At 36.4% G+C, this 21879-nt stretch overlaps 2 protein-coding genes across 10 annotated transcripts in view; one reads left to right on the top strand and one right to left on the bottom strand.

Annotated features, from left to right (window-relative positions):
- CCDC152 (coiled-coil domain containing 152) overlaps window positions 1–9799 on the top strand; it is a 29563-nt gene extending 19764 nt beyond the window's left edge. For 6 of the 7 annotated variants that reach the window (XM_078445237.2, XM_078445241.2, XM_078445250.2 and 3 more), the window contains exons 5-8: window positions 1787–1851; window positions 3721–3823; window positions 5815–5942; window positions 8096–8853. In XM_078445237.2, coding sequence (XP_078301363.2) covers window positions 1787–1851; window positions 3721–3823; window positions 5815–5942; window positions 8096–8254 — 455 coding nt within the window. In that variant the 3' untranslated portion in view covers window positions 8255–8853. Of the gene's footprint in view, window positions 1–1786; window positions 1852–3720; window positions 3824–5814; window positions 5943–8095; window positions 8854–8917 lie in introns of those variants that run through there. The other variant, XM_060634573.3, reaches the window with a different exon arrangement.
- On the bottom strand, window positions 9182–19951 carry SELENOP (selenoprotein P). Of its 3 annotated transcripts, none has more exons than XM_060634562.3 (5): window positions 19887–19951; window positions 16405–16620; window positions 15940–16152; window positions 14534–14651; window positions 9182–10682 (listed from the first exon to the last, which is right to left on the bottom strand). In XM_060634562.3, the coding sequence occupies exons 2-5, from the start codon at window positions 16605–16607 to the stop codon at window positions 10032–10034; spliced, it is 1185 nt and encodes a 394-aa protein (XP_060490545.1). In that variant the 5' UTR covers window positions 16608–16620; window positions 19887–19951; the 3' UTR covers window positions 9182–10031. The 3 variants fall into 3 exon arrangements, with proteins under 3 accessions (XP_060490545.1, XP_060490546.2, XP_078301359.1); XM_078445233.2 differs by having other exon boundaries at window positions 10004–10682; XM_060634563.3 differs by lacking the exon at window positions 19887–19951.
- Between the last annotated feature and the right edge of the window lie 1928 nt (window positions 19952–21879).

A 21879-nucleotide genomic window follows, 5' to 3' on the forward strand; every position in this document is an offset into this window, starting at 1 on the left:
ACTACCTTCCTCTTTAGCTTAAAAAAAAAAAAAGAGAGAGAAAATCCTTCTTCCTATCCAAAGTTAATTCCTCCACTTGGGTTTAACTCTTGTCTCTCTTCTGGGGTATTGCATCTTCAATTGTCCCTTCTTTTCTGTCTTTAATTCATTTCTACTGCCATTCCTCTCAGCATTTAAACAACTCACATCTTTCCCATATTTTAAATAAACAAGAAAATAAAGTTTCCTTAACTTTAGGTTGATTCCCTCCAAATGCCCTCACTCTTTCCTTTTACAATCAAACCTCAAGGGAATGGTCTGGTGTACTCACTCTATCCATTGCCTTACCTTTGCCTAGTCTTCAACTTACAACAATTGAGCATTTCCCAAAGTTTTCCGATTCAAAGTTCTTTTACTTGATCTTCTTACTGCTTTTATTGCTACTTATTATGATCCCTTTAACCTCTCTTTTCTCAGTACCACTCTCTCCTGCATCTCTGGACACTTCTCAGTCTCCTTTACAGAATACTCTCCTTTGGCCACCTCTAAATATTTCTCAGCCTACCAGAAATGTTTTCTGGATATCTCAAGCAATCAAATTTAGCAGGTAAAAATCTATAGTCTTCATTTCACTCCTAAAAGTCTTCCTCTTCTAATCTTTCCCAAACTGATGAACATTTTTTTCTTTTCTTTTTTTTTTTAATTTTGCTTTGTTTTTTGAGAGAGAGGGATGGGGCGCAAGTGAGTGAGAGGCAGAGAGAGAGACAGAGACAGAGAGAGAAGCAGGGCTCACCTGAAGCGGGTCTCAGGTTTTGCCAGAGCTTGAACTCACCGGATATGGGACTCAAACTCATGAACCTTGAGGTCGTGATCTGAACCAAAGTCAGATGTTTAACAACTGAGCCCACCCAGGCGCCCAAACGTTTTTCAATTACCCAAACCAGAAACCTAGAAAGCAAAAGTTCCCCTTTCTTTTTTGCCTCTGCTATCCAGTCAGTCATAAGTCTCCTGGTAATCTTACCATCTAAATAATTATCTTCATTTTCTTTTATGTCCTACTGCCACTGACCTAATTGAGGCTCCTGTTATTTCTTACTTGCTCTATTTTTACTGATACCCATTCATCTAGGGTCAAAACCTGCCCATTCGTCATCTACACTGCCAGATCATTTTTTCAACATGTAACTAATCATTTCCCTTCACTGTTCAAAGTTCTTTGACTGTAACCTATAAGATAAAATTTAAAGCCATTCATATGCAATATGTCCATCTCCTATTAGGATATGGCTTCAACCTATGTAACACATCCTCCTCAGAGTTTACATTCCAACAATACTGTATTTGAATTGTAACTTCCCCAAATGTGCTATAGTCACTCAAGCCCAAAGTCTTCTGTACAGTTTTATGCATGTGAAATACGTTCCTGCCACATGGGGTGACCCTTATCATGTAAGTCTTAGTGCAAATGGTTTCTCTTCTGTGAATCCTTTCCTGACTTCAGGCTGAATAAGACTTTTTTTCCACAAGTCCCCATGGTAATTCAGACACACTGCCATTCCAGAGCAATTATCATAGCATATCATAACCACTTACACATCTGTTTTACCGTTTGGCCGTAAGTTCTTTGAAAAGTAATAATTTTGTTTGTTTCAATATTTCCAGCGCCATGCATGCAACCTCGTGTGTAGTAGATGCTGTGTGTATGTGTTGAATGCATATATGAATGGAAACTCAAAATGTTAAATGTATTCCCATGTTAATTAAAATGTTTTGTGTATTAGGATGCCCTCTGGTTATTTTTACACAGGTGAAAATGAACAACTAAAAAGAAATGCTGATCTTATGAGAGAAAAGCTGAAGTCTCATGAACAAGTGAGTTTATGTATTTTTATATTCAATCAAATTCCTGTAGAGCATTTGTCTTCTCAAATTAGAAAAAAAAGGAGGGTGGTTTTCATTAATAAGGACAGCCAAAATTTGGAAAGGAAATATATATATATGTGTATGTGTGTGCCAGAATTTTTAATGAATAAAACTTCTTAAAGAAATAACAGTTTTAAGGACTCTAGTCTCTTTGCAGACTATAACGCACTAAGGTATCACTTACATTACTTTGTCTTCCCACCAAAAAGAGATATAACTATTTTGCTACATATTTTTAAATTATGTTAATAAAACTTTTACTCTAGAGTATACTCTATTATATTAATTAGCACTTTTAAACTTTTTACCATAAAATAAATGAGTCTTTGATCTTTCTGATTTAAGTAACCTTTTGCAATTTTATTGCATCATCCAAACGAAGGGAAGACTTTATGTGGACTTTATCCACATTGGTTATGTGGATAACCAATTCTTTCTCTCCCCAGGGCTACCATACCCTCTGCTACTTTTTCTTTCCTCCTATAGGAACAGCATATGGCAGCAATTATAGAACAAATAACACAGTGCCTAGAACATAAAAGGTTCTCAGTAAATGTCAGTTCCCACCACCCTTTGGGAGGCTTATTATCATAATTTTTTTCTCCTTTCCCAAGGGCCAACATGTCAAACCTTGGCAGACCTAAGATTTCCAAAACTCAAATTGGATCTGTATCAAGCTTAGAACTTCAAGTTGAAGGATCATTTCCATATTCAATCTGGTTCCTCACTTGAGTTAATTTAAATATGTCTGGAATATATCCCACCCTTTATTTTTCCTTTCCTTTATCCTTTTCCTTTCTTCTTTCCCATTCTTTCCATACCTTTCCTATAAAGCTCAATGATAGATGGTACAGTTAGGGTATCATTGGGGCAGAGAAAAGGCGGAGAAATTTTTACCTTCTTTCTCTTCTAAAATGTCAAGCCATAGAATATTGCTTAGCCTAAGATACTATAGGAATTGGAGACATCATGATGAGTAAAAATAAAGTCCCTGCTTTTATGATATTTAGAAGCTTTTCTTGAACCTCTTGCCTTCATTAATGTACCTTTCTTAGTATCCTATTTTATTTTTATTCTTGCTGCTTTCCTTTTCTCCTGCCTACATCTTAGGACTGTAAGTGGTTTATGTAGGAACATCCCTCTGGAAAAATTGTAAATTTTATCGTTGGGGGCTTTCTCTTCCAACACCTCTCTGAATGCGACTGTCCACATTAACACAATAATCATTCCTATGCTGCAGCAACCTAAGAAACTAATCTCAGGCACTTGTCAAGCACTTCTCAACTCCCAAATTCATTCTTCTCTAGCCTCCTCCTCATAAAACTAACCTTTACCATGGGTAGTGCTTAACTTCCTTCTGGGAATTAGGGATGTTTATATAATTTTCAGAAACAGAACTTCAGGTCACATTCAAAGGAGTCATCCTATGTTAGGTTAAGCTTGCCAGCTATTGAACAGAATGTACTATTAGCTCTAAAGTATAACTTTGGCTTTAATTGACATATTTTAATGCTATCATGGCATTTATTTATACAGTTACCAAAATACTTTGAGATTATATGATATGTTAAACACTGGTGATGAGTATTCAGGAAGCAAAGATAAGAATACATTGTCTCTGGATGGGCTGTATCTACTTGGACCAGAAATTGTTCCTTCTCAAAGCTGATTATTCAAGCGATAAACAATATCTTTCCTCTCTAGATATGGTTACATATTAACAATTAATATAAAGTATGAGAATTTCACCTTTCTAATTAGTGGAAAGTTGTGTACATATATTTAAACTGAAGAATTGATATGTATTTTAATCTTTAGGAATATAAGAATAATATTGCCAAACTTATGAGTGAAATGAAAATCAAAGAGGAGGGACATAAAATAGAAATAAGGAAACTTTATCAGGATATGCAGGAAAAAAGTAAGTTTTTATTTTTGACCTACTGAATTCTAAGACATCATAAAATAATTTAAATGCATGTATAAACTTTTTTCAGTAATTGCCCATATTCTTGAATGAACATTGCCTTGATGCATTTTAATTTGGGTTTTGTACCTTTCAATTTATTTATGTGATATAAATTACAACATTTCTAAGCTGGATTTATGGTTTTTGTATTTAACATTATTTAATATGAAGCAGCTAATGTCCTTATATAAAAATTAATGTGAAATGTATAATACCTTTAATATTTATATACTTGGCATATAGGATATAATTTCAATAATAAAATTTCTTCCTTTATTAAAGCAGGTCTCATGATCTTATGCTGAGAGTTACATGGTTTCATAAAAGTAATAAAAACTTTTCCAAATGAGCCCATACTTATGTACGACATATGTAAAAATTTGCTGGAAATGAATGTCAGAATATAAACCTACATCTACAAAACTGCTAGAAGAAAGCATAGAAGATAATCTTTGTGAACTTGAATTAGCTACAACTCCTTGGAAAGAACTAAAAAGCACAAACAATGAAGGAAAACATTTTAACTTGAACTTTATCAAAGTTACTAACTTTTGTCCTTCAGCACTGTTAAGTACAAGGCCCTGATCCTGAAGACTGAATATAGCTAAAGTTCACTGGAGAGGATGGAAAAAAAGAGTCTCTCAGTATACTGAGAGAAAATAGAAGCCAAGACGTAGAGAGGGGAAGACACAGGACATTCTAGGGAATAATAGTCTACTTCTTACCTCTTCTTTGCACCACACAGAAAGGTTAGCAAGAAAAAAGCCAGCAGCCATGGCTAGGGCTGGATTCTTTGACCCCTTGAATTTTAGGATAAAAAAAAAAAAGGGAGGGATTAAAGGTTTCTGAGAAAGTGATGGCCATACTTAGAGGTATGCTTTAGGAAGACTAATCTGGCAACAGTGTATAGGGTGTAGAGACTTGTGATTAAGAGCCTGGACATAGAGTCCAACTGAGGCAAAAATGAGGCTTGAAACTAAGTAAGTAGTGGATTAACCATGGATGGAGACCCCTTATTTGTGGGGCTTGTGGATGAGTTGACTCCTTCTTTTCCCCCTAAAGTCAGAAATGTCCTTGAGACTCCCATACTGGATAATATGGTATCACTAGTAGGAATAGGAAAGATAAGAGCAGAGGAAATTTGATGAAGCATAGAGACATGGTGTGAACAATGACAGAGGCCCAATCACGTGGAACAGAGTATAGCGGGGGTTTGATGTAGCTCTAGAATCATCCAGTAATTTGGGACCCCCTGTACCTAGGAACCCAGACCTTGTGTCCCTGTTTAACCACTAAGTCTCCTATTTATTGTCTCTCATATATATATATATATATATATATATATATATATATATATATATTATATATTATTAATATATTATTAATAATTATTAATTTTATTATTACTATATTACATATTATATTATTTATATGTTATATAATTATATATAATTCACGTTTTTTTAAATTTTTAACATGTTTGTTTATTTTTGAGAGAGAGAGAGCACGAGCAGGGGAGAAGCAGAGAGAGGGAGACACAGAATCCGAAGCAGGCTCCAAGCTCTGAGCTGTCAGCACAGAGCCTGATGCAGAGCTCGAACTCACAAACTGCGAGATCATGACCCAAGTCAAAGTCGGACACTTAACTGACTGAGCCACCCAGACACCCCTATATATAATTCATGTTTAAGAATACAAATCAGCTTATTTGTTCAGAAGCAGTTAATGGGTGATCTTTGTGTTTCAAGCATTTTGTAGGGGCTTATTCAAAATATATAAAACCTACCCTGCATATAAACAGTTTCTAAAATATGTGTACTTATTACCAAAATGTACTTGCTTATGGATTGTTTAAAATGCTAATGAAATATAAGCTTATAAAATGTTTGAAATGTTAAGATGAATTAACTGATTAGTTATTTATTTATTTTCGTTTTCTTCAGTTGAGTCAAATGAAGAAAAGCATAAAGAACTGATAGAGAAAAAGGAGGTGGAAATTTCAGAGTTAAATGCAAAGTTAAAAACTCAAGAAAAGGAAAAACAAAGTGAAATAATCAAATTACAGCTCGAGGTAAGTGTTTAAGGGTCTGCTAAATTTGAAGATGCATCCCTTAAGTCTAGATTAAATTTTGGTTATTTTTCATCACAGTGAGATAAATTTCAGGTCTAGAAACAACCCCGACACACTCATTCTCCGTCACGTGCAGTTCTCAAACACCAGACCACGCTAGCTACGCTACCTTGCAGCATTTGGCTGGAAGGTGGGATTCTTCAGTCGTTCAAAAGGTCCTGGTTTCCAGAGAGGGTACTGTTTACTCTGAGACTGGAGATCGATAATTCAAGGATTACCCACACTTTGTAGCTGAGTCTATGCAAGCTTCATAGGACTACCATTCCAGCCGTGGGGAGAGTATATCTAATCGTTAACATTTTTCTCTCCTCAGCAGAAATTGTGGAACCCTGGTAAACCAATAGAAATTCCTTCAACTTTTATTAAAAAGAGGCAGGTTGCTCCCTAATAAATGTGTGGACAATACATATCAGAAGGGCAGACAAACTAGATGTTTAAAAAAAAATGTTAAAGGGGCGCCTGGGTGGCGCAGTCGGTTAAGCGTCCGACTTCAGCCAGGTCACGATCTCACGGTCCGTGAGTTCGAGCCCCGCGTCAGGCTCTGGGCTGATGGCTCAGAGCCTGGAGCCTGTTTCCGATTCTGTGTCTCCCTCTCTCTCTGTCCCTCCCCCGTTCATGCTCTGTCTCTCTCTGTCGCAAAAATAAATAAACGTTGAAAAAAAAAAAAAAAAAAAAAAAAAAAAATGTTAAAGGTGTTGTATGGAAACCAATTTGACAATAAATTGTATTTAAAAAATAATAAAAATAAATTTAAAAAATAAATAAATGTTAAAGGGACCTTACATAGGGCATCTCAAAGGCTGCAGTTCTAGTTCTAGGCTCTAAAGCCTTTTCAGTAGGTTGTTTAACCAGATGTCAGAATCTCAGAGACATTGATGTTTTGACAATATATTTGTTCTTTAAAATTTTTTTTCTAGATTCTACCCATCTCCATTTCCATCATTCTTCCATTGCTTTTCCCCAGTCTGACTCCCACCTTACTTTATGTTGTCAGAATTCCCCAGTTTAGTTATTAAAGATAACTTACTATTCACGTTCATGGAAGTTTGGTATCTCTGGGGTGTTTGGTGAGGTTCAGTGTTGAAATCTGTATAATCTTTGGGCAAAAGGGAACTGATGTTGACTTGAGAGGCATTTTGCTGCCGCTACTGTCTCTGGTCAAGTGTGCCCACAACCCACAGAGAGGTCTGGATAGCCAACTGAGAAACAATAAGCCATGTTTCAGGTTCTACCATCAACTTCTAATCCATTGATTGAAAATGTGCATTTTGTTTGCTATCTGTGCCCTGTCTCTGGTGGAGCCCAAATCTGTGGTTTACACTGATGCACACAACTCTTTTTGTTCCTCGTCTTCATTGTAGCTATCCATTTTCCTCCTCAAACCAGAACACAATCTCACAGAGTTTGTTTTTAGACCACAGAGAGGCTACACTGAACTCAACCCAAAGGGAAGAATTATAATGAAAGATTTTGCAAAAAATATATGTATATATGACCTGTAAGAATGACTTATGAGAATTTTTTAAACCTGATTCAGTTTAATGTCAAAATAGTAAGAGTTCAGACTGAATCAACAAAATTATATCCAGATTCTACCACTTAGTCTCAAAGTTTTTACAGTAGAGTATATGAGTTTTTATCCCACGACTGTTGACTATACTACATTTCTTTACAAAAGGATACTCACAGTAACGTGAAAATATTTTTATCCATCTTTAACTAGATTCTCAACCCTAGTTATCTAGATTCTTTGCCTTGCACGATAGAATCATCTATCATCTATCTTTTTAATGTCTTAAAAAGATAATGCTGACTCCATCCCAGAATCTCTAAGGTAGTGCCCAGGTATTTGGTACTTTTAAAAAGCTCCCCAGGAAATTTTAACATGGAGCAAGGTTAATCTTGTTTGGGTGTTCCTTGCTCTTTCTTAAAAACTGTTTCTTAAAGAAAAACTTCTCTATATTGTATTGTACAGAGAATATACTTAAATTAGAGATTACATGTTAAAAGATATAATGGATTATACTTATATTTATAGAAGCAGTTGTTTAACTAGAATGTTCTCAATGACTTTCTTTTTAAACTTGATTCAGTTTGATGCCAAACTAGCAAGAGTTCAAACTAAATCAAAATCCTATGCAGATTCTACTGTTTTGCCACAGAGTATCTACAGAAGGGTATGTGAGATTTTTTTCCATAACCATTGTGTTAAGAAAATAAATGTTCTGGGTGTTTCTATAAAAGCTATCTAGTATTTACTAACAGTATACTTAACAGTTTTTCTTAAAATATATCACACAACCAGAAAGATACTAGGTTTTGAATAATATTTAAAAGTCACTTTCAATTTAAAATAGTAAATCTTAGGGGTGCCCGGGTGGCTCAGTCAGTTAAGTGTCCAACTTCAGCTCAGGTCATGATCTCGTGGTTCACGAGTTTGAGCCTCTCTCTCCCCCTCTCTCCCTCTCTCTCTCAAAAATAAATAAAACTTTAAAAAATTTAAAGACATAGTAAAGCTTAGCAGTAAATTAAAACATTAGAGAAGTCCTCTGATCTTTGGTCATGTAAGGAATTCCATGATCTGTTCTGAACTAAGGCTGACCTACTATTCTGAAGTTATTTAGGCACTTAGGTAATATATTTTTTTTATTGTTCAACTCCTACTTTATGATTCATAACTTCAAGCTATATACAAAAAAGAGAATAAACTAAAACAAATGGTGCTAAAATGTGTTTTAATATCCTTATTCCAGTTGTACCCCGTAAGCCTCATAAAAATAAAATCATAAACCTTTCAAAACAAGCTTTTTTAATCTACTTAAACCAGAAATGTAGTTTTTGTTGTTTTATTGCTTCTTGTATTTAATCTTACTATTTCTGAGTTGCAGTAACAAATTTTTTGCTGCTTTATTTAGAAGCTTCAACATCTTCAAGAAGAAAAAAACAAGGAGATTGCAGTTCTTCGTAATACCATTCGCAATTTAGAGCAACGTCTCTCTGTTGACAAAGATTCTCAACTTAAACCTTTTGACAAAGGATCTTGCCCTAAGCGTAGACGGTTTTGAGTATGACAGTAAATTCATTAGTTGCTACTTAATTTCTTTAAAAGCAGTTGAAAATGCCACTTCTGTCATTAATATAACATACTACCTAAATAATAACAATGAAAAAAAGATCGCTTTAAACATTTTAAATTGAGTTTATTTAAACAAATCCACATTTGGCCAACTGTGTGTACCACATTCTTGCTTAATAGTATTAACCATAGAGGAGTTCAGGTTTATAGCACGTAGTTTACCTATTGAACCATCATTGACTATGGAAATACTTTCTAAGCAATCAAGAGACAGACAACATTCATTTACCTTCTCCATTACATCTTTCAAGACAGACTATCTCAAATTTTAAACAGTATGATATAATAATGCTAGATAAAGAAAATAAGACATAAGAGTTTCATTCATATGTGATAGTAAAAATCAAGACTATGACTCTTAGACATACAAAGTATAAATGGATATTTAAAATGTAGTCACAGCAAAATATTCATGTGTCAGTATTTCTGGAACCTGAAAGAATTATAAAGGCAGTTCTTTATAAGATTTAATCAGTTAAAAATGTAAGATTAAAAAGACAAGTATTTTTTGAGAAATAAGTAAAGAAAAAAATGGAAAACATGTCTTTGTTGTTCTTTCTCCATTCTAAATTGCTAACTATCCAACAGAAACCCCTAGGTCATAGTTTATGTCTCTGTTCTCATTAATACAAGTAGAATGCTGGAAAAAGAAAAAGAAAAACATATTAACCAAGTGCTGCAATCACCTTTATAATAAAATAATAAAAATTTGGTTTAGGTCAAAATTTCTTTGACTTAAATTTTAAAATTTGGGAGCCAATATAATAGATTTCCCCGTGTTTTGTACAAATCCAATTCTTAGTTTTAGATCATTGTTAATTAGGTAGCATATAAAAATGCTGGAAACGAAATTGTCTAGACTGACTTGGGGAGTAAAATCCTATTTAAAATATTTAGTATGAAGGTCATTTTCACATTTTGGCCTTATTTTCTCAGCTTCAATTGGTGCTGGCCTCTGTGGGCTTGGGCTGCTGAATTGCATGTCAGGCAGCTGGAGGCAAACGTCACTGTCAAGATTCAATGACGTTCTCCTCTGCCCAGAGTCCCTGTCAGCTACATAAAGAGGGGAGGTTTTCTTTACATTGTCAGGTGATTGCAGACCCTGTTTTTTCAAATATCAGATGTCGTCAGTGTCAGCATCAGCTGCTAGGAGCCAACTCTGAATCTTTGGGCAATTTGCAGTGTAATTGATTTATACATCCCTTTCGTCAGAGCTTCTTTGGTGGGACAGAAAGTTGTAAACTTTCACTGCCTGCTGGCATATCTCAGTCCTCTGGATGGCCCTGTCTTTGGTGGTCCTTGTGCTTGTGGTGGTTATGAGGGACTTGAGAAGGGGGGTGCCCAGGGGCATCTGGTGTTTCTGGTTGCTGGTTCTCTGCAAGTTCACCATTCCCATGATGCTGATGCCCATGCTCATGATTATGATGGTGATGATGGTGGTGATGGTGGTGATGGTCGTGGTGGTGATGTGGCTGTGGAGCCTCAGTTGTATTTCCCACGGTAGCTGAAGATACAATTTTACAGAAGTCCTCATCTTCCGGTGTCTAGAACAAATTTATGAATCATTTTTCAACAAATTTGTAGATTTAGGAGCTGTGCACAAAAAATTCTTTGTAAAGCTAACATATATAAAATTCAAAGTAATTAGGATTAAACTGGCTTTGTTTTTCTAACATCATGTTAATGAGATAAAATTTTGATGTGTTTCAACACCCAAACTTTTTATTAAAATTTGGTTCCAATCATACATAACTATAAAGTTCTTCTTGTGCAAAGTTTGCATTTAATCAGAGAATCCTCAAGCATCTTCCAAAGGAATTAACATTAATGTTTTGCAAATAGATAAAACAAAGCACAAGACAATTAAAATTCAGCAGTTCAGGGGCGCCTGGGTGGCTCAGTCGGTTAAGCGGCCGACTTCGACTCAGGTCATGATCTCACAGTCCGTGAGTTCGAGCCCCGCGTCGGGCTCTGTGCTGACAGCTCAGAGCCTGAAGCCTGTTTCAGATTCTGTGTCTTCCTCTCTCTGACCCTCCCCTGTTCATGCTCTGTCTCTCCCTGTCTCAAAAATAAATAAGAATGTTAAAAAAAAATTTTATAAATAAATAAATAAATAAAATTCAGCAGTGTGCCTAAGCTTCTATACTGGTTAAATCAATAGCAGAATTCAAATCTTCCTTTTCTTATCAAGAGCGTTTCCCCGATTTTTAAGAACCCTGAAGAAGAATTTAAGAAATACAGAAGGCTTAAAAAGAAAGCCAAACCACTATATTTACATCTGCAGAAGCAAAACTAAATAAACTGGTTAAAAGAACGTACATCGATTGCAGTAAAGTCAAACAAATATCAAATCCTAAAAGCAGCTGAACTACATGGATACGTCTATTATATTCATACTTAATGTTCTATTCTGAAGCAAACTAATTTCTGCTAGTTCAAAAATGCCAATAAACTCTGCTGAAAATCAGTTTTTCACGCCTCAGCTTATGCCAGGAAACGTTTTGAACTTCACCATTCACCAGTCTTGTTACTGTGTCCCTACTGTTGAGCTGGCAGCTGCAAGTAGCAAATTACTGCCCATCTTCCACTGGGCATACAATCCCATTCTGCCTCAATCTAGTTAATTTGCTGCCAAGTCTTTATTGTCTTGTGTGCCTACAAATATAAGCTCAAAGCTTATAGATATCGCAATATCATATGAAACCTTTACCCTAAAGTGATTTATAAATAAATTTAGTGAGTCTTTTTCATCTCTCAAACTGATTTTCTAAGTGGTATGGTTCCGTGTTTTGAAAGGTTAAAAATTCCACGGATTTTTGCATACAACTATTAAGTGGTACAGTTTTTGGTTATTTCTGAATTACTTTTGAGAATTTCATGCTATTTTTTAAGCTTTTCTTCAAATTCCTATTAATTAACATACAGTGTAATATTAGTTTCAGGTGTACACTATAGTGATTCAACACTTCTGCACATCATCTGATGCTCATGACAAGTGCACTCCTCAATCCCCATCACCTATTTACCCTAGTCCCCTTGCCCGCCTCCCCTCCCTCAACCCTCAGTTTGTTGTCTGTAATTATGAATCTGTTTTTTGGTTTGCCTCTCTTTTTTTATCCCTGTGAGTTCATTTGTTTTTTTCTGAAATTTCACATAGGAGTGAAATCATATGGCATTTGTCTTTCTCAGACTTATTTCACTTAGCATCATACTCTTTAGCTCTATCCACATCTTTAGCAAATGGCAAGATCTCATTCTTTTTTATGGCTGAGTAATATTCCATTGTATATGCACCACATCTTCATCCATTCACCAATCAGCGGACACTAGGGCCGTTCCCATAATTTGGCTATTGCGGACAATGCTGTTATAAACATCAGGGTGCACGTATCCTCTTGAATTAGTACTAATACTAGTACTACCTAGTAGCACAATTGCTGGGTCATAGGGTAGTTCTATCTTTAACTTTCCGAGGAACCTCCATACTGTTTTCCAGAGTGGCCGCACCAGTTTGCCTTCCCGCCAACAGTATAAGACGGTTCCCCTTTGTTCACATCTTCACCAAGACCTATTATTTCTTGTGTTGTTGATTTTAGCCCTTCTGACAGGTGTGAGGTGACATCTCATTGTAGTTTTGGTTTGTGTGTCCCTGATGATGAGTGATGTTGAGCATCTTTTCATGTGTCCGTTGACTATCTGTATGTCTTCTTTGGAAAAGTGTCTATTCATGTCTTCTGCCAATTTTTTAATTGAATTATTCTTTTTTTTTTTTTGGTGATGAGTTTTAGACGTCCTTGATATATTTTGAATACTAACCCTTTATCGGATATGTCATTTGCAACTATTTTCTCCCATTCCACAGGATGCCTTTTAGTTTTGTCGCTTGTTTCCTTTTGAGTATTTAATGTTATTTGATTAAAAGCTTATAAACAACTTGATAAATGTTTAAAATATACTATGTAATGTTCTAAATGTTCAAAAGTTGACAGTAGTGGTCTAATTAGTTTCTGAAACGGATTACTAGGTTTTATTGATCCCACAAGGGATTTTTTTCACATTTTAATATCTTTAAAATCAGAATGCATCCTATTATTGATGGTGTTGTAACAGTGTCCTACCTTAGCTGACAGCATTTTTAAAATAGTACATAAAATAATGTGTCCTACAATTGATGGCATCTAGGATACAATGAAAAAGGAAAACTCCAATTTGATTTGGCACATCAGATATATATGGTATATCCTATTTACAAGAGGTTCATAAATTTTAAGCATGTTATGGGACTGTTTCTGCCTTTGTTTCAATATAATGGGGTATATTTATAACTATTAGGCATTTGCAAAAATGCAAAATAGTCCCAGAATATGAGGAATCAATATAACTAGCATTTATTACATACTTAGTAGAAGTCAGACATTGAGTTAATACTTTATTTGCATTACTTCAGTCTCCCCATCTTTAGAAAGAGTAGACTAAGCTTCATAGGACTATAATGAAGATTAAAATGTGAAAAATTATATAACTAGAGTAATTAACCTGTTGTGCTCCACAACAACTAAATTAATTAATTAAATAATTCATTACAAATCGAGATGGCTTCTTTACAACTGGAAAAATCTGAAGGATGTATAGCTCTCAAATAAAATGCAGAACTATTTTTAAACCTGAGTTCAAATTTTGCCAATTTTCCCTATTAAGGAAACATTGTTTGGAATTGTTTTCCTTTTCAATATGGGAAGGGGGGAGTCTAGTTAATATAAATTAAAATCAATTCCTTGAGTATCTTTTTATAAACAATACTTAAATGTAGAGCTTCTCATAAAAAGGAGTAAATATTCTCACGGTTGTTGGGAGAAAAATATCAATAACAAGTAGAAAACTTATTCCACTGTGAAATAAATGCAGTAATTCTGACTGCAGAGTGGGCAGACAGTGTAAGGGCTTCATGGGAAAGCTGCAGTCTTAGATTTTTGATATAGTAAGTAACTATCTGGGCCTCAATTCCATTTCAGGTAATGCCATGAATAAGCTTTGCCATCACTATGCTCTCGTGTGAACACATTCAGGGTACTACAATAATATTTTATGTTGGCTGAATTCTTTAGGCATTTTGAACACACCCAACATCATTTGGTGGTATTTGAAATATGCCATCTATGTTGGGTTTTGTTTTATAAACTCCTTCTAGATAAAAGCAGCAATACGGATCTTGAAAAAAATGTCTTACGGTGTATGTTACATAATAGGAAGTAATTATAAAAATGACTTGTTTATTTTTAGTATACCAACAGAAACATTGCTTAGCTAATTGATCATGAAATATTAACTTATTTAGATAACTCTTAAAAGACTTTCTCTTTTCTCCCAGGGGAAATAATTGAGAAAAATAAAATACCATGAGAGAGCAGTTTCCACATTTCTTTTCACAGTAAGCGATCTTAATGGCTTCTTCTACATATGGGAAAGTTAGGAAGGAGTAAGGCAAACCAAGATGGTATACAAGACGGCCACATCTAAAAAAAAAAGGGCAAACATTACATTTATCATTACATATCATTACATATCATTACAATATTTTCTGTATCATGATCATACTCAAGCAGTTTGGGATAGGTGCTATTGGTTTAATGGTCTTATAACTAAGACCCATTCACACCTCCAATAAACTTCCTTGAATGGGGTCTCAAGTGAGCTCCCTGGCACCACATATCAGGTTAGGTCACAGCAAGACTACCGGGAGTCTCATACCAGCGTTTTGAAATCTTCTAGATATGCCACTATAAATTATATCAAAATACATAAGTCATTGTGACTTGGTCAAATACAATTTGGTATAGACTTATAAATTCTATGAATGCACAAACCACTACCTTACCATAAATCAGGCTCTGCAAATCACATGAGGTTTTCATAACTGCTATGGCAGCACAAATTCCACACAACAAAAAATTACAGTATCCTCAAGTCTTGGCCAATAGCCCATTTATTTAAAAATATGTCTGATGCAACAAAAATTTCAGCATAATGAAAGAAATGGAATTATAATACTCAGCATTCTCAGAAATAGTGGAGTTGAAATGTCCTTCTTTCCCACATTTTTCCCAGGATATATAATATTATGTGACTATCAAAGAGCTACACTTTGCAACTGTCTAAATTAGAAGTTTGCAGTCCTAAAAGAGTATGTAATATTAAAAATATTTAGAGTAAGATGAAGTAGGGCTTAGGTCTAACCAGAGTATGCCTCACCATTTCTGAAGAGTCAAAAGAAAACAGCACCAACTAAAAATGTTGGTAATATCAAATAATGTAAACATGGAGGTTCCCTTAAGATACAAATGTTTTATTTATTCATGAAATCAAAAGCAGATTCATGCAAATTAGATCTAAATGATTAACACTTTATAGTTCAGAAATTCAGGTGTGTAACCTTTAAATTATTAATCAGATTAAAGATAAAAAAGTGGTCTGCAAAGTGTAGTTATTCTGCAAATTCTCAGATTTGAATTGTACTTGATACACAAATTGATCCTTTTATTCAGGCAGAATGCTAATTTATTGTGGGGGGGGGGGGGATTATAGTCAATTTTCTGTATTTCCCTACTAGAATGGTGAATTCTTTTGCACAAAAGAAAGTCAGTTTGTGAGATAAAACATTAAAACCATTTTAATAGCTCACTCTGAGTACTTGGTAATAAAACAAAAGAAGATGTCTTATTTTAAATCACTATTAAATTAAATGCTAAGAAGGCATCTTTTAATTTGGGGGGTGTGTGTGCATGTGTGTGTGTGTATACATACCTGTCATATACGAAGAAGTCATCTTTTTTCCCATTTAAGAGAGTCCAGACATCTGTTTCGTTTTCTTCTTGTTGATAAACAGGAATATGTTCTGAAACCTTATTTTTAAGATGCATATATTTTAATCGAGAAGAGAGTCCTTGATGATTAACAACAACATAAGAGATGTTCAAATATCCTGCTTGCTCCAGTTTTACTCTCAGGTCTTCCAATCTAGAATATTTGGGAAAAATACAAAAAAAAAAAGAAAAAATCTCATTGAATTCATTAGTGACTTCTCTCTCCTCACTCTTTTTTTACATGAAACTCTCTTACGACTTTTTTTTTACTTACTCATATCTCTTCTTTATAAAATGTGATTTAATAAATACATCTTTTCCATTTCTATTTTATTTTATGTATGTATGTATCACGTATTTAATAGCTTTCCCCTTGAGAAATCCTAGACCACTGAAACCAGCTCACCTGGATGCCTGCAGGATGCACAGGTATCAGCTGGCTTGAAGAAGAGCAACCACGGTCACGGAACCACTTGAGTTTAGCATTGGATTTTGATCCCTTATGCTCCAGGCTGGAGGCTGCTTACAAAAAGAGCTTTGTCCCTGGCTCTCTGTTCTTCCCCATGGGAGAAGACAGAGAGCCAGGGCAAGCCCCAGGCTTTTCCACATTGCTGGGGTTGTCCTGTAAAAGAGGAAACCTTGCTGTCATCTTCACAGGTGACTTCACAGTCATAGCCAGGAATTTCTAGAAATACAGCCAGTACAGTCCCCCTTTCTATCACTATCTAGCCCATGGATTCTATCCCAGTGTTGCTGGGCTCATTCATCATGTTGGGCCTTCCTGCATCAAATCTTCCCAAAAGGAGTAAAAAATCAGCCAGAGGCAAGGGAGTTGTCAAAGCACCTCTTAACTATCTGACCTGACAAGATACTTTAGTAAGCATGCTATGGAAATCTGCCTGAACAGGCAGCCCAGTATTTCTCTAGGAGAATATACATGTTTAGAAAAATTTTGAGACTATGCCCTCTATAACCCAATAACATTCTGCAGACGTGATTTTGTTTTTATTTAAAATGCACCAAGTTCTGGGGCGCCTGGGTGGCTCAGTCAGTTAAGCGTCCGACTTCAGCTCAGGTCACGATCTCACGGTCCGTGAGTTCGAGCCCCGCGTCGGGCTCTGGGCTGATGATGGCCCAGAGCCTGGAGCCTGCTTCCGATTCTGTGTCTCCCTCTCTCTCTGACCCTCCCCCGTTCATGCTCTGCCTCTCTCTGTCTCAAAAATAAATAAACGTTAAAGAAAAAAAAAATATTTAAAATGCACCAAGTTCTGATTGCTGCTTTCTGTCCTCCACCAATCTAAGAAAGGAAAGGGTAAGTAGAGGATTCTGCACAGAAATGAAAAGAGCCAGCATGGAAAGAGAACCCCGGAAGAAAGAGGAGGCTGTAAGGGCAGTTTACCAACATGAAGGTGGCCCATATGGGGCCCTTAGTTCTTCATGTTCAAGCCTTCTGTATTTATAAGTCTCTTGGGTCCGGCTCCCTTTTGTTCTTCTTATTCTTTACAGTCTAGCTGTATGTGAATATTAAAGGATTTGAATCTTTTCAGGTATAAAACTGCCTGCCAAAATGTTACTACCACATCCAAGATAGATAGGAACCAAAAGAAAAAGCCTGACTGACCAAGGAGAAATGTCACAAATCACGACCCCTTCAACCATTTAAGACCCACTACAATTCACACTCAGTCTATTTATTGGCTACCATTACTTTCAAGAAATTTCTGTGACTAGATGGCACGTTCTTGGGTAAGTACCTCTGAGTAGAAAAGTTAAATATCTGACTAGAAATATTCCCCAGACTAGGGCTAACTCTCAGCAGAGAGGTACACATGAAACAGGTGAACTATAGACAGGTAGTGAAAACAAGGAACACATTCAGCAGAGAAGAGCAGAAAAAGAAAAACCCAGGAACAGGCTTATTCTGATGGAAGAATCTGAGATCAGGGCAACATTCCAGAACTAGGAAGTTGACACATTTTCAGGCACTGATCTGGGATAAGAAAGTAAAAGTACTTTGGGGGGGGGGGGGGGGGAGCGATGGGAGGAGGGAGCTAATGATAGCTGCTAGTAGGCAGCTAATGATAAGTTAAAGTGAGCCCAGAATTAAGATGGGAGTAGAAAGGTTAGAATCAGATTGATTTGAGATCTGGTGCACTGATAAGTATAGAATTTTTAAAACTTGACTATCTTTCATATCATTTAATATCACAAAATCCAAGAGCCTAACTTAAAGAGAGACAGATAAATCAAATGATTAAGGCCATCCCAACTATTCTAATGTTTTTTAAAATTCTAATATTTAAAAAAAGAGAGGATATATCTGGACTAAATCTAGCAAATTTCTTTAGGATCGTATTTATACTGGTGACACAATTATCCTTATTATGGCTACTGCTCATTGAGCATTTACAGAACTCTATGCAGGTGGTGCTAAGCAGTTTTTTGTTTTTTTTTTTTTTTATCATGTCAGTTAATCCTTACAACTATATGACCATTACCCCCCTTTTGCAGCTGAAGAAACATGGCCAAGAGAGTTTAGGCATCTTGCCCAAGTCCACACAGATATTAAGTCACCAAAGAAACTAGATTCAAACCAGTTCTGCTAAATCCAAAACATGACCTCTTAGCTATGAGGTAGATCACCTTTAATAACTACAGTAGCCAGGGTTTTGTTTGTTTATGCCCTGGGATGGCAAGGAGAACATCAAAATAATTCAATTCAATCTGTTTGGTTTTTTACTAGGATGGAGAGATTTCCCCTACTTTCTAGAATAGAATTTCAGTAACTATAGAAGCTTCAGCATAAATTCAGCACTTGGTTTCCTCACTCTGCCATACCCTTTCACTTTGGCATACCCTTTCTAGTGGCTAAGTAGCAAATATAAATGAAAAGGCTTTTTCCCTTATTCCCTTCATTTAGTTTTTTTGATGAAAAAAGACAAAGGGTAGTGGGTTACAGTGTTCACACTCGCAAATTTTCCTCTTCTGTTATATTCAATAGGCCGTTCAACTTTGTCTTAAGATCATTTTTTTGCATAATAAACATTTGGTTATAGTTATATCTATGTATAAATAACTAAATAGGATTTATTAGAAGCTGTTGAAAGTATTTGTAAATTTCACTAATCTCACCACTTTTCAATCACAGAACTAGATTTCTGGCCACATACAGACTGACATTTGTTTAAAACTCCCCCATTAAAAGGCAGAATATGCAGAAACTTTCTCCCTTAACTTCAAACTGGCATCTGAAGGTCCTTCCTCATTCACCTAAAAGTACCCACTCACCTTGTAAACTGCAAAACTTTGCACTTAATCACAGGCCACCTGATTTGACATGGGTTTGAACTCTTTTAAGGGCAACAATTTCTGCCCAGTGGACCCAACCTGCTTTCCCTGCCGCCAGGGATTTTCTTTTTTTTTTTTTTTTTTTTGTTTCCTGAAACTCCTCACAGTATCCCTGGACGTTTCTACAGCACTGTAGAATGGCCTTATTTCAGTCTCTGCTCTTCAAACCCACAGGCTGATTTCTCCTTAGAGTTCTCACTCTGCATTGCAGTGGGAGACATTTAAGCTTAAACAAGCAAAACTGTCTCTATAACATCACAACTCTTTGCAGAGTAACTGATTTTTCCAGCCTCCTCTGCTCCCATCTTCTATCCTCGGGAGGCACAAGACAGGGCAGAAATCAGCAAAGGGCTGAGGACCTCCACCCACCACACCCAAGTCCAGACGCTTTTGTTCTTTCTTTTGTATTATTTTTATCACTTTACCTATCTCTGTTTTTAAAAAATCTATTGTAAGGACAGAAACATTTTATCAGACTCAAAATCAAATTATTTACCAGACTCTAAAAGAAATACTGGAGAACACAAAGTTCCTACTTACACAACCCCTTCGAGATCAGCCTGCTTCCTTTCTCTTTGCTCAGCTCCGCAGCTCCACAGCCAGAAGCCCTGATATTTATAGTCCTGTTGTTTACCTCTCTCCCCGGCTGTAGTCCAAAGTTCACTGCCCCCCTCTGGCTGTGACCTTGCAAGCAGAGCAAACCCCTGAACTGGTTGTTACAATCAACTTAAAGAAAGCAGCAAGTGCTGCCAGGCATAAAATGGGGGGAAACTTTTTTGTGATTATTGATTTATTCCTTATCCTTTTTAGTCACCCCAGTATCTAGGATTTAATGGTACAGTCGGGGGCGGGAGGAAGGACTAAGGGTAAAAGGGCCTCCAAGTCATGTTCTTTTTCAAACTATAATAGGGAAAAACATTTGCTGAGCCAGCAAGTTAAGCTGCTGCTTTAAAAAAAAAAAAAAAAAAAAAAAAAATCTGATTTTTCCTTCTGCTCTGTTGTGGCCAGGTTAGCCTAACCTAGACTGTGTGAGCTTTGTTACAAAAGTCACCTGCTGTTTCAAATCTTTCCCTCTCCTGCTGTTACAGAGTTGCTTGGATTATTTTACTATGTTTAAAACTTGGATCTGTGTGGGATCTCACAGGATCTCTGCTCTCTTCTTTTTCATTTAAGGAAAGGAACAAGAGGGGCACCTGGGTGGCTCAGTCGGTTAAGCGGCCGACTTCGGCTCAGGTCATGATCTCACGGTCCGTGAGTTTGAGCCCCGCGTCAGGCTCTGGGCTGACAGCTCAGAGCCTGGAGCCTGTTTCAGATTCTGTGTCTCCCTCTCTCTGACCCTCCCCTGTTCATGTTCTGTCTCTCCCTGTCTCAAAAATAAATAAAACGTTAAAAAAAAATTAAAAAAAAAAAAAAAAAAAAAAAAAAAAGGAAAGGAACAAGAAACTAAACCTCCTAGCAGAGGCAAACCAAGCCTCAGTTTATTATAACAGATGTTGTACTCCCTGTAAGACCTGTGGATCCCACAGAAGCATTTAAGAATTGAATGGGAAATATTTACAAATATAAGTACCATACAGATAAAAAATTTTAGTGGTAGAAGTTGAGCATGGAAAAGGATATAGAAATTTCACATTTTTCACAAATTAAATGGAAAGTTCTTACTCTTTCAGAAGGGGGTAAACGCTTCCCAATAACTGCTACACGTGAGCACACCATGGGGTATAAGGTAAGGAGCAATGTCAAATGTCATCCCTGGGTAGCCCTGGTTTTCAAGTAAGCCTTGCTTATACTATTAATGTATTTTTCCCAAACAAACCCCTATTGATTGTTGTGTACTGAGTACTATTGTACCACACAGGGGTGAATACAAAGAGGCTCAGATGTCAGCCTTCCCACAAAGAAATTTATCAAATTAGAAGCTTGATTTTGAAAGCCAAACTGTTTACTCAAACTAAGCAGTAGTACTATTTTGGGTCCCATTTGAGAAATGCCTAGTTTTTCCAGGGAATAAAAAAGCAAATATACAGACTCATTTTTTTGAAAGACTTTTGTCAAAAATCTTTGTTTAAAGCCGATTGTCCCCCCTGTACCTCATTTCCCTGACAGATTATTTGAGTAGTCATCTTGGGTCTGTCTGCAGCAGGAAATTTTACCAGCCCCTCCCTCCTTTACAAGTGGCTTAGCAGCTGCCTCCTGCCCCAAAAGGATTCCCTCCAGATGTGCCTCTAGCTACACAGCGAAGTACCCAGGATTGTGAGTGCAGGTCAGCGTGTGTCTAAAACCCCAGATGGCAAAAGGAGAAGACTGGGGGTAGGGGGCGGGGATGTTTGCAGGGAACCAATCCATCCTTAATAGCCTCAGCCTCTTCTGTGCCAAGCAAACTGGGACCAGTCAGCATTGTTAAGAGAACAGAATTTTGGGGACGCATGGGTGGCTGTCAGTTAAGTGTCCAACTCTTCGTATCAACTCAGGTCATGATCTCATCAAGCCCTGCGTGGGCTCTGCACTGACAGTGCAGAGCCTGCTTGGGATC

The sequence above is a fragment of the Panthera onca genome, chromosome A1 (genome assembly GCF_046562875.1).
Source record: "Panthera onca isolate mPanOnc1 chromosome A1, mPanOnc1 haplotype 2, whole genome shotgun sequence".
Lineage (NCBI taxonomy): Eukaryota > Metazoa > Chordata > Mammalia > Carnivora > Felidae > Panthera > Panthera onca.